The sequence below is a fragment of the Octopus bimaculoides genome, chromosome 1, assembly GCF_001194135.2.
Source record: "Octopus bimaculoides isolate UCB-OBI-ISO-001 chromosome 1, ASM119413v2, whole genome shotgun sequence".
NCBI classification, from domain to species: domain Eukaryota; kingdom Metazoa; phylum Mollusca; class Cephalopoda; order Octopoda; family Octopodidae; genus Octopus; species Octopus bimaculoides.
This window is the reverse complement of record NC_068981.1, coordinates 174,095,585-174,109,188: the sequence shown is the minus strand read 5'-3', so window position 1 is coordinate 174,109,188 and position 13,604 is coordinate 174,095,585. Positions and strand designations below refer to the sequence as shown.

Below are 13,604 nucleotides of genomic sequence, written 5' to 3'. Positions count from 1 at the left end.
TTTTTTGTTTTTGTATTTTTGTCTTATTGTCATCATCACCATCAACATCATCATCTAAATAATAATAACAATAATAATAATAATAATAATAATAATAATAATAATAATAATAATAATAATGAGTTTTTTAGATAACTCAGACGTATAAGGAGGGGTCATCATTGTATAACTGTTGTTGATTAGGCTGTGATTCCATATTAGGTATATTATGGCGCTCTGATTACGGAATGACGTCAGTTATGCGTAGAATGATAAATGGATTCGTTTAAATAATGATGATGTGGTATCAAATTTACATTGTTCGTTGTAACTAACTGTCTGTCGGCTGAAAGTGGTTGTTTACACAAACTGTAACTTCTACTTGGTGGGAGTTCGGCTGGGGTTTAGGCGGAGGAGGCGCAGCAGCGGCACTGGCTGTGGCCTCGTTGGTGATAGTACTGATGCTGGAAGTGGAAGAGGCGTTAACAGCAGCGACAGAACGAGAAGAGATGAGATCAGAAGTTATCATATCCTGGTTGCATATGTCTGAAAAAGATGTATGTACTTGATTCCGCTGTAGACTGCTCTGCCTTATGACTGCCGGAATCAAAGAAGTTTCTGCCTCCTCACCGCCATCGCCAAAACGTAGGCCAGTGTTATTATAACTGATATACTGTTCAGAACTGTTGTTACTACAACAAAAGTCTGTCGGTTGTTGATGACAGCTGCTGTTGATGCTGTTGCTGTTATTGTCAGTTCTATTGCTACCGTTGTTGTAATTGCCGTGGACTACCAAATCTATCGGCAGTTCTTCGGATATCAGTTGTTCAGTTTCATTCTGTTCTACAACAAATCCTTGTTCTTCGACATCTTCAGGATCAATGCGGTTCTGGTGTGCGGCAGCTGCTTCTTGGCGACGTGTTGTGTTGAAGGTAGGAGAGGTATTGCGGTATGACAACGGAATCTGTGATGGTAGGATACACATCTTTTTCATTTCGTCGGCAAAACAACAGACTAAAAACAAGAGTATAAAGCATATTCCGAACGGAATGATTAATATCATTCCAACAGATCTCTCCATTCTCCTTTCTTGGTACATTCTAGCAATAAAAGGGAACACAGTAATTTCAAAAACGAGGTATATAGTTTCGAAATGTTTTTGTTGCGATCCAATTCTGTTTATGGATTTCACATTCAACGACTTCGTTCACAAGAAATCGTTTCGCGATATATATGATGGATATTCTTATTGGAGAAATTATTGGAGTGATAGACAAATCCGATTAGAAAATGCTCAGGAAAGTTCATTCATGAAATTCTTTTCTCAGAAATATTTCTTTTAAAAAATTCTATTTTCTTTGCTTTTACATCCACTTATATATATATATTTATGTATGTAACTAATTTCGCTCCCTCAAATCAAATAACCTTTGCCAATGTAAGGTATCATAGGAAAATATATTTGATTAGAGAAGAAGCACTCGAAAGGAAAAGTAAATAAGAGGAAGAAAGATGGGCAAAGAGTGAAAAGGAAGATGACTAAGGAAGTGAAGCTATGATCCTCAGAAATGAGCTTCTTACCACTTACTTTTTTCTTTTTTGTTTCCACCCCCCTTTTTTTATCTTTTGCTGATATCGTTGTTGCTTAAGAAATTTAATGTAAATTCCTCATCACATCTAAATTCCAAAGGTTATTTTCTTGATACAATTTCTTCCTGTCGTTCTCGGTTTCACTGAAATATAATTGCATATGTTATAAGAGAACGTATGCATCAATTGTTACTCCAGACTGGTATTTCCATAGAAACCAGGTATAACTAAAAAAGAAAAAAAGGAAAGAAAAGAAGAAAGTAAAAATGTAATAATTTCAAATTGATTATATACAACATTTTAAAATTTCGAAATAAAATGAGTGTGCATGTGTGTGAGAGTGTAATAATTCCGTATGAGTATGTTGTGTTCAAATATGTATATGAGTGTTCACGAGGAAAGGAATCTGTCCATTTAGTGATTTTTAATAATAGAGAAATGGATAACGAAGTAAAAGAAAAAAAGAATCTTTTCTATCGAAATAAGAAACTACTTTACTTTGATATTTGTTTCTAGAATTGTCTTTTTCGATGTTCTGTTACATCAGTTATTTAATATTATGTGAAATGAGGAAAGTGACAACAATTAAATTCCGACTCGAAGAATAATCACTCCATACACAAACGTAAACTTAGAAGAAGATGAAGACTAAATCAAATTAATCGATCTTTGCACTTTAAACGTAACTAATAGTTATTTTATCGATCCCTGAGAGATTTTCATTCAGAACGATCGTATTCTACCACCTTACTGCTTTCTAATTCAAAATAGTTCATGTTTTATACCAATCTGAAACATTATTTACATTATTTACATTTGACGGATATTTGTCCTCATCTTGTTAACACAACATTTCGGCTGCTTTCTTCAGTTGTCTTGGGGAAATTTCGAACTTGGGTTCTCATTCCTAAGGTATTTTTCGATGTTATTATCATCATCATCATTATTACTATTATTATCATTATTATTATTATTCAGGTCACTGCCTGGAATCGAACTCGGAATCTTGGGGTTAGTAGCCCGCACTCTTAACCACTACACCATTCCAACAGATCTCTCCATTCTCCTTTCTTGGTACATTCTAGCAATAAAAAGGAACACAGTAATTTCAAAAACGAGGTATATAGTTTCGAAATGTTTTTTGTTGCTGAGTACACGCCATTGATTGGTTAAAATTACCCAAACACGATAACTTTAACACGAAATAACTTCTAAAATACAAAATTTTGTCAAAAACGTTAAGAGTAAACCATATTCTGCATGACACATTCAACCAGTATCCGAAGTTTCAAACTGTTTAGTTAAAAAAAAAAATAATTTTAAAATCTGTGACTGAGACTGAAAAGATCCCTTACTTGACCTTCGAATGACTGAGAAGATAGCGGTACTACATTAAGAAGCGACTTAACATCTTTCTCTCTCTCTCTCTCTCTCTCTCTCTCTCTCTTCACCAAATACATAAACTCATGCACAACTATGTATACGTTTATATAACTTTATAAATATTTTCTAGCATCAAAAATATAAAAGTAACAAATTTTACAAAATTAAGATCACACCAATTCGTTTCTGTCCATGAACAGACCAGAACACAAATAAATGTCAACGTTCGTCAGCATACTGAGTAGAGTCACACTAAACTAAACAGACGATCTTTGAAACTCAAATTATACTCTAGACCAATGTCATTGAGAGCTGTATTAATGTATAACATCTCCCAAATCGAAATAAGTTACCAATATATTTTAAAAATATGTTAAGTCGGTGAGCATGCAGAATCGAACAAAATTCTTAGCGGCATTTCTTAGCGGAAAAAAACTCAAACAGTTGAATTTTGGTTTTCATAAAAACTTATTTTGTTGTACTAAACCCAATAATACTTCAAGTTAATCTGTTTATACCAGTTTGTGCAACATTAAACGAAAGGACATTAAGTGCAGTTTTAGGTCAAAGTAGCCGCTATCGTTTCGCTCGTAGCGCTGTTTGATCAGGGTTTTCTGTTAAGCAGCAATAAAAACGGATATCTGTATTTTTAGAACTCAGCTCAGTTTATTTACATTCTTTTTCTTCAGATAAGCGAGACAGTTCCCAGAGAGGTCTGTTGATTGAATCACTTCCAAATATTCGGTTTCCCAATCTCTGATGGACTTCCAGGTTTTTTTTAATCGGTAGTGTACATGACTTGGTGAAATTCATGTTCATTTTAAATATCTTTGTGGGGATAAACATGCGTTGAGAGATTCAAAGACTCGCAGTTCTGAGTAAGGAGTGGCGAAAATATATAATTCAAGACATGGAAGTAACGAGAGGATGAAGAACAAACAGTGCTCTGCATTGTATCATTGTAGTAGAAGCGGCATACAGTGGAATCGGAGTGTCTATGAGCTGGTAGATGTAATGCATTGCTGAGTGAATCATTGCTGATCAGTCAGAATACTTATTTGAATGTGATGTAAGATAAGTGAATGTTACAAATATATATAATTCTCGAATTTAGGTTACACTTAAACTTAAATTTTAGCAACTGATTAGAGATTAAGTCTTTTCTGTCCCTGAAAATGTAGTCCTAGCTTGTTTGTTTGTTTTTAAGCGGCTTTTGTAAACGTTTTATATTCGTGGGTCATGGTGACCTGCGAATATGTAACATACAAAATGTACTTGTTCAGTAGTTGTATTAATAGAGTGTTATTAATGTGTAGAGACAGTGAGGTGCAAGACAAATTCTTTTATATATGCTGAGTTGATGTCATTATGTATCTGAAAAGACTAGATTGATATATCAAATATGAAGGATGTTCTCAAAATTTCTGCTTATGAAGGAAGTAATAGCAGTAGTAGCGATTAGTGTTTACATCGATATCATAAATAAAAAGATAAATGCGCCCTTTTAAAGCCTAGCCAGGCTCATGGGCCCGGTTTCCCGGTTTCAATGGCGTATGTGTTCCCCAGCTCGACGGGACGCCAGTCCATCGCAGCGTTACTCATTTTTGCCAGCTGAGTGAACTGGACCAACGTGAAATGAAGTGTTTTGCTCAAGAACACAACGCGTCGCACGATCCAAGAATCGAAACCACAATCTTAAGATCGTGATGCTGACACCCTAACCACTAAGCCACGCGCCTCCACACATCGATATCATACAGCGTCACAAATACAACCAACGTCATAGTAATGGGATTGTGGAATAGTGGGACAAATCAACTGCTATATACACAAGAATTCAGGATAACAGAAGACTAACGGATTAATAAACCTTCACTCACTAACGTAGCCCTAACACTGACCCACAGACATATGTCTTCTCTGTCTTTTCTATCGTCACTACAACTGTTGCAGCACCTCTGAACTTGCAGGATTCGTACCAAAGGTATCCACCACATCACCACTTATTATAACTATCGTGTCTTATCTTTAAACTCCGACTGAAATCTTCATTCAAACTTTTCTCCGCGAAAATACAAGGTGTTCGGGCTAAATTTGACAGTTTTTATGTTTCTTTTCTTCATACGTTCTGAGGTCGACTCATCCCGCTGAGATCGACTTTGCCTTATATCCTTTCGAGGTCGATAAAATGAGTACCATTTTTCAGGACTTGTGCCTGTCGTAGAAAGGATTATTGGTATCCAAATCAAATCTTGTTAAATTAAACTACCACTGGTATCCACAAATTACCAAATTATCTTTGAAGACATACGTATTAGTGTTATTAGGTATTAGACTAATACCGTATTTTCCGGTATTCAAGTTGAACTATTCCGACAAAAATTTACAGCTAAAAAATATATGGTCGACTTACACACCAAGACAACTCTGGAAGGCCAAAACTTTCACGTAAAATACAGCAGGATTTGAAAAGAGAGTGACGATGTATGAATTTTTAAACTATATGTTTACAAAGAATAAAAAGTTTAGAATGGTACAACAATGCACTATAAAACAAAAAATGGACTATATACCTGTTGTAATTTGGTTATCTATAGTCCGATGATATTTCGGAATTACAATTCCTTCTTCAGATCTTCTTAGCTGGAGTTTCTGCTATAAACTGTTGGAAAACAGTTTATAGCAGAGACTCCAGCTAAGAAGTTTTATAGTGCATTGTTGTACCATTCTAAACTTTTTATTCTTTACAAACAATACACAACGCTTCAAGCGAACTACAATACTCTCTTATATGTTTACACTATATACTCTGTTGACAAGTGTACCGGAAAATATGGTATGCGTTGCATAATATAATTAAAAGTAAGTTTATGTTTGGTGATCCATGATGTTTTCCTCGTGATTTTTGTAGTCGACCTTCTGAAAACGCTGGTGCATTACTATCAAACGGGAAATTACTTTTTATTAATGACACCCCCAAAACATTTTGTTTTGTAATTGCCTCGTAAATAAAATCCAGTTAAATTAAACCACTTCAAGTATACATAAACTGCCAAGAGTTATCTTTGAAGACATAAGAGTGTAATTAGACACTGGACAAATGTAAATTTTTTTATGTTTCTTTTGCTTTTTTTACAATGATTAATGACTAAATGTCAAACTAATTGATCTACAATTTATCTCTCCCCAGAGATTCATAATCACACAAACATGCCCGCGCCTTTGTATTTCTATGGAAATTTGTAATTTTTCTTCAAAGTCTACCGGGAGTTTATATGCAATTTTTGTCTTTGTCGCTCTATCACATCTTTCCTTTTTACAAAGCAAGAACATCCGCTTACTGTCGTTTTCAAACCATTATCAGTAACTAACTGCTGAGAATGAATGCTCAGTAAAATTCTGAGTCTAAATACTCAGTATTCTACCGAAAGAAAATATTCTGTAAATCGCAACAACGAATAATATTTTATTGGTTAAATATTCAGCAGAACCCTTTAGAGTAAATACTCAGAACAACACTTCAGAATTCAAATACACAGGGGAATACATCAGAAGGTAAACCTTCAGTAAACTCGATACCTCACAAGACGATTGTCATTCGGGTATAGATGCTTAGTAGAACATTAGAGAGTATAAATACTTGATAGGACTACACAAAGATGAAATACTTAATGTAGCATAGCTGGAGAATGGGTAAATAGTTAGAAGGAAACATTATACAAGAATGAACATACTAATGACATATTTCTATTAGTTATTAGGTCAATTTAATTTGCTCCCCTGAACGATAAAATAGATTTCCAATAAGACCACTCCATTAACACTAGTTAAAACGCTCAGGTCAAAATAACCGCTATTCTTGCTACTGTTATTGCTTTTTCTCCAGGTCAAGTATAACGGAGCAGATTTACGAGCAAAGGCATTACTGCCATGAGTGTCCCGTTCTTTTCTCAGCATTGTATAATTAAGAATATATTAACCAATGTGATTATCTCTTTTCAAGACGATAGGAGTGTAATTTTAGCGAGATTTGACTACTATTTCTTGCAAGTTGAGAGAGCACATATAAACTCTGTTATAGACTCGAGGCCAAAAGAGTGAAATAGCATGACCTATAAGAGAAATAAATGGTAATTCTCGTGGGAGTGATTTCTGTTATGTGCTTTGTATGGTTGCTTGGTCATTATTTTAGTTGATCGATTTAATATTCTGATAGCGTATTTCTATTTGTCATTACGCCAATTTAATTTGGAAACGCAGATAATAAAATGGCTTCTCGATAACATGACTTCATTAACACCTGTTCAAATGTTCAAACCAAAATAACCTCTGTTGGTTTTTGCTTTTTCTTCAGATCAAGCTTGACGACGCAAACTTATCAGTAAGGTATTCCAGATATTGACCGTTCTGCCTTTCTCTGAGTAATGCATAACAAGGATTACATTATCTCTTTGTAGCCCTCCAATTTCAAGAGGTTAGATCTGTGATTAGCAATACTTTTCTCTTACATCACACTGGATATCATACAAAAAATTGCTGACGTACTTCCCATGGACGGTTTTACAAGATTGTTTTGAAGTTAAAAATTTAGGAAAAAAAAAAAATACAGGAAACGATTACTTACCGTTTTATTGATCGTATTTATGTGTATGGACATTTTTAAAATATGTTTTCTTTTTTTTTTCTTTTTTTTTTTGCAAGAGGCTCAGGCACTTAGTATGGATTTACTAAAACTGTAAATCATATTTTTTAAATTACGTAACAGTAATTTCCATAAAAATTAGGCAACTGTTTTTAGCGCCGAGAATCTTCTCGTTGGCTCGAGATCAAAATAATGAAACTTCGTGTCGTAATGTCATTTCTAGTTTGTTTTTTGTTTTTCTTTTTCTTTTTTCTTTGCTTTCGTTTTGTTTTGTGTGGTTTTCAGTTGCAATATTTCAGTGTAGAAATAACATATTTTTAAATAACTTTCTGCTCTAAATCTGTTCATATATTTCGAATTACTTCCATAAAAACTCGGAGTGTTAATATATTTCACACAAAGAACATTCACAAATCAACTATAAAACTAGAAATATTTACGCAGAAGAAACGGTTAATATTAATCTTAACAATATTATTGTAATGTTTTCGACAATTGCTTAGCACAAGTGCGGGCATGTTTTGGTTTATCATTAACTTATCTTAAGGTGGTGAGCTGGCAGAATTGCTAGCACGTCAGACAACTGCATAGAAGTATTTCGTCCGTCTTTATGTTCCACCGACGTCGACTTTGCCTTCCGTCCTTCGGAGTCGATAAAATAAGTACCAGTTGAGCACTGGAGTCGAAATAATCAACTGTCTCCCTCCAATCAAAGTTCAGGACTTGTGTCAGTAATAGAAATGGTTATTAACTTATCTTATTATCTTATGTGGCCAATAAAGAAAGGATTATTTTATCGGCTAACATAAGGTTCAGTATTTTTTAAACAATTCATTTATAATCTTGTGATAAAAGGCATTTCAGCCGTGGCCATATCGCTTTTGGCTGTTTATTTTGTATAACAGAGTTTTCATTTTCCGATGTATCCTTAGTGATTCTTCTATCATTACTTTGCCAAGTACTTTTAAGTTTATGCTCCGCCGATGAAGTCGTAATAATACCGAAACATGTCTGGAGTTGTCTCTCGTACGTGCTGGAATAATTAAAATATATTAATCACCGACTAATATTTTTTCTTTTGTTATACTTATTTATAATTAGCTGTTTAATGTTCATTGAATTAAATATTAACTTGGCTAATTTCATATGTTGGGATAGTTGTGGATAAACAGAAAATAAAAGTGATATGACAGATAACGCGTTTGCAAGGGCGGACAGGATATCTGGTAGATTAGTTATGGTTACTTAGTACAATAACCGATAAGATAAAAAATTAAAAAAGCAGTGAAGCGACAAAAAGGATTATACGGTATTTAGTTTCCACCACTTATATTTTGGGGTCAAATTCTACAGCAATCGAGTTGGCGTTTCTTCTCTCCCGTATTGATACTAGTAATTAGTTGTAATAAACAAGTTTTAATATCGTCTCAAATGAAGAGGAACAGTCATTATAACATTTTCAGCTACCCAAAGTGGTTGAGTTCGATGCAGCTGATGCTTAATTTGAACTTTTGATTGTTTATGCTGATAGGGAATGTGTGAACTGGTAGGGAGTTCCAGGTATTTGAAGTTTTGAGGAAGCAGGATTTAATGGTATGCTTAGTTGAACAGTAATTATGATTTGAGGAAATATGGTGGATGAGTTTGATACAAAGCTTACAATTTCATAGGGGCAGCAACAATTTTAGTAACGATAGAAGAGACCGAAAGAGTTCATTAGTTTTGGGACTAGTATTTGGCGCGCGTGACCATTAATTAGATGCAGTCTGGAATGGCTGTGTATATAGCAACTGACCTGTGTCACTATCCCACTTCTACAATATTGGTTGTACTTTAGATGTGTTGTGTATTCTATCGTTTTAAACACTTGTCGCTACTACCTCTACTACTATCTATACGGACAGAAACTTTCAGAACATCCTTCATGTTAAACATAACAACCTGGTCTTTTTCAACATAACAAAGATGTCATCAGTACAACCACTAGCTCGTATACACGCAGTTTTCTCTTCATGTCGCTTTTAAAACTACTACAATGTTAGTTTACAAAAGGGCCAGCTAGCCACATATTTCCTTGACCCAGATCCAATTGTTTTCTGTCTCTGTTCTCATCAACCCAAAAGTGTGTCATACATAGATCTCTTGCGAAACACTTATAGAAACCCTTCTGTTCATATCTGAGACCTCTGAAATACCTTACCAACAAGTTTCTCCCCCACATTGAACATCAATTTCTCCGGTATGCAAGACTCCGAAAAGGTCATAGATACCGCCCCTCCTCCTTTAAGTGACTAATTAAAAGGAATGAAAGGTCAACGGAGACTGGAAAATCTATTAATATGAACTCTTTCAGTCGACTTGTTTTTCTGGATATAAGATTCCTTGCCAAAGGCAAATAACAAGCAACAATAGTTATGTAACTGAATGGAACCGAGAACGAAGAAATTAGATATCTGTTGCTAACGTTGCAGCTGTTGTTGTTATTGTTGTTGCATAGATCTAGGTCAGTCATGTGTAAACAAGTATTGAAGCTGTTACCATAACTTCCATGAAGTGGAAGTAGAAAATTTGCGACGGTTTCTTTCTTCCAAAAATCTTTAGAAACGTCAATGAAGCGAAATCGCTTAAGCAGAGAATTAATACAACTGTTTGTCGATTAAAATCATTCCTATCTATTTCGTAGCATATTGTATATTGTTCGATAAGTTACGGCGATGGTGGTGGTAGTCGTGTGGTTCACTTAGTAGAATCAGATAACAGCGTGTAATTTTTTTTATTCGCTTTTGACTCGGGGTTTCGTTCCAGGTAAATCCTTATTATTGTACACATATGATCAAAAACCTTTTAGCCACAACCAACGGTTATATTAGACTATCCAGTATGTCTTTTCGTTTCCATTCCCAAAGTTTTTGGGTATAGTTTGAAGATTTAGTTGCAATTTCTTTGATGTAGAGAGACCACATAGAAGCTTCCTCGTGGATTTATCGAATAAGATAGATATCTACTTTGTTAGTTGTGTCAACGTGATGCATTTGACGCAGTGTTTACTGAGACATTTGGGTAAGAAGGGCATAGACTATAGTTTAAGGGAAGTGTGCAGCAGCTGCTACCTGTTGCTTCCACTTGATGGATTCAAGAACTTGATCTCGACATTCTGCAGTGTACAAACATTTTCTAGATGTTCAAGAAAAGCATCCTGGAAGCGTCACTAATTTCTATGGCCTCCAGGAAAAGGTATGAAAAAGAAATAGTTGCCGATAACTCAGTATACCTATTTCACAATTTCTTCCAAAGTTGCACCAATTTTTCCAATTTACAGAAACAGATTCAAATGCTCTTCTTAGAGGGTAAGTTGAGAGCGTTGAATTTATCAAAGAAAATACAAATGAGTTCTCAGTAAGAAAATTCACTAAATCTGATATTTTTCTTTATAACAAAAGAAAAGTAATTATTGCTTTACTAAGCTTCAGTACACTTTACAAAGCTTCAGTACCCATCTAGTTCCTAAGTACAACCAATCAGCTTTTCCAACATTCCATAATTCAGAATATAATCTAACATTGGTTTGATTGGTTTTAATAAAATTGACGTTCTTGATAATAGCTTTAATTGTGACAATTAATTATGGTCCATTTCCTCTGAAAAGTTCCATTTCCGACAAGTTGACTTAGCGAATCATTTGACATTTCGTGTATTCTGCGTTTTACAGTTATTGGAAAGTGGTTTTAATTTTAACTGTAATACAATGTCCTCAACGTCTACACAACGACACATTTCATATGCAGTGAGCAAAATTAAAGATTCACCAAGATTTGTGCATGCAGAGAGTGTCGGCGAAATTCGGAGTTACAGAAGCAACTCCGCATGGAAATCGCTCAGGACATGCTAGATTGTACAAAACACAACCCAAACTTCATGAAGACCATCGTCACTGGTAATGAGACATGGGTTTATAGTCTCTACTCGGTGCGCTCGGTCGTCTTGCGTAAAAACGAAAATCCGACGAATACGCACAGCACGTCTGTAACCTAGGAGTAACAGCCAGGAACTAACTCGCCTACCGGATATTTTCATGCATGCGCGGGAAGTGTGGCGTCACCTCCCATCGAAATATTTTTACCCACGTGGAATTAATTTTGGTAGTAAAAATAAAGTCGGATACGTTTTGAACGCACCTCGTACATATTGATCTTAACATTTTCCCTCCTGAATAAAAATTCTGAGATAATTTCTACTTGTATAAACAATTATATACGCTAAAATACTTGGAACTATAACAAATAATATAACCCGCCTACGAGGGCTTTAGCTGCCCTGTGAATATATCTATAGATTTTGAATCAATTGTTACAGTCCCCATAGAGGATTTGTGTTAAATAATCAGCTTTTTCTGTACGAATCTAAATAGTTCTAAACTTCTATGATTAATTATACATTCTGTCTTTAATATAATATACGAACATATACCATTTTTCATTTCTAATTCTTATCTTATTCTCAACATTAGTTCATTGTCCCAGGAGTGTCTAATATAGGCACTAGGCCAGAAATTTGAGAGATGAGATTTATAGATAAAAATCGATTCTAATAATTGACTGATACAGTGTTCTATCGAGCTTGAGAAGAAGAAATGCATAGTTACCCTCGGCGAGATTTGAACTCATAACCTAGAGTGATGCAACAAATATCACAAATATTTTGTTCGACGCTCTAACGATTCAGCTATCCCACCAACCCTCTTTGTCGCAATATCGAATGCAATGTACCATTTAATTAATTTTTAAAACACACCTGTACAGATATATATTTCTCTCGAAATACGTTATCAACAAGAAAACTATGAATTTATTTTTAATTCGACGACTTAAAGAAAAAGCGGATCTTTTTTAAAACGGGGGCCACATTTTTCATTAATGTTTTACGTAGTGTTTTTGGTACCGAAAGACTTTCAAACTTCGTATACTTATCTATTTTGTGTTATAGAACAGAAAAATATTTTTGTATTCGAATTTATTTCATGTAAAAAATTGTCTTATTTCGATAATTTCAACCAATCACTGACGTCCATTCAGCCGATATACATTAAGTGCCGACTACATAAACAAACGATTCTTCGTTTTATTTGCTTTTTTCATTTTAAATTTGCTTTAACCCTAACCCTAGGGTTAGGGTTAGGGTTAGAGTTAGGGTTAGGGTTAGGGTTAATTGTTTCAGAATCGTTTGTTTATGTAGTCGGCGCTTAATGTATATCGGCTGAATGGACGTCAGTGATTGGTTGAAATTACAGAAATACGACAACTTTAACATGGAATAATTTATGGATTTCTTTTTTTTTTTAAGAAGACTAAGAGAAAAAGATGTTTTATATGACACATTCTACCAGTGTTCCAAGTTTCAAAGTGTTTCGTTAATGAAAAATGTGGCCCCCGTTTTAAAAAAGATCCGAAAAAGCCTCTGAATCTCAAATTTCAATGTAATGCGTTACCATTATATCAATTTCATTCATATGAATTTAATTCGACGATTTTGAATCTACATGATTCAAAAATGAATTCAACAAATCAAATTTGCTAAAGAACGGGAAAACCCTCGCTTTACTGTACATCATGTACCAATTTGAAATTTTGCAACAAAAAGCCAAACATAAAGATGTTTTTTAACATAATATTAGATCATTCAAAATATACTCTAAATCGTAATTCAATTTTTTACTGTATTTTATTTAAGCATCTGGAGGCGCAATGGCACAGTGGTTAGGGCAGCGGACTCGCGGTCATAAGATCGCGGTTTCGATTCCCATACCGGGCGTTGTGAGTGTTTATTGAGCGAAAACACCTAAAGCTCCACGAGGCTCCGGCAGGGGATGGTGGCGAACCCTGCTGTACTCTTTCACCACAACTTTCTCTCACTCTTACTTCCTGTTTCTGTTGTGCCTGTAATTCAAAGGGTCAGCCTTGTCACACTGTGTCACGCTGAATATCCCCGAGAATTACGTTAAGGGTACACGTGT

General features: G+C 34.8%; 1 protein-coding gene across 3 annotated transcripts in view; it reads right to left on the bottom strand.

Annotated features, from left to right (window-relative positions):
• Positions 1–6: 6 nt before the first annotated feature.
• LOC128249386 (uncharacterized) overlaps positions 7–13,604 on the bottom strand; it is a 78,893-nt gene continuing 65,295 nt past the window's right edge. For 2 of the 3 annotated variants that reach the window (XM_052972833.1, XM_052972835.1), the window contains exon 2: positions 7–1,796. In XM_052972833.1, the coding sequence (XP_052828793.1) occupies positions 311–1,078 (768 nt within the window). In that variant the 5' untranslated portion in view covers positions 1,079–1,796 and the 3' untranslated portion in view covers positions 7–310. Of the gene's footprint in view, positions 1,797–7,576; positions 9,355–13,604 lie in introns of those variants that run through there. The other variant, XM_052972839.1, reaches the window with a different exon arrangement.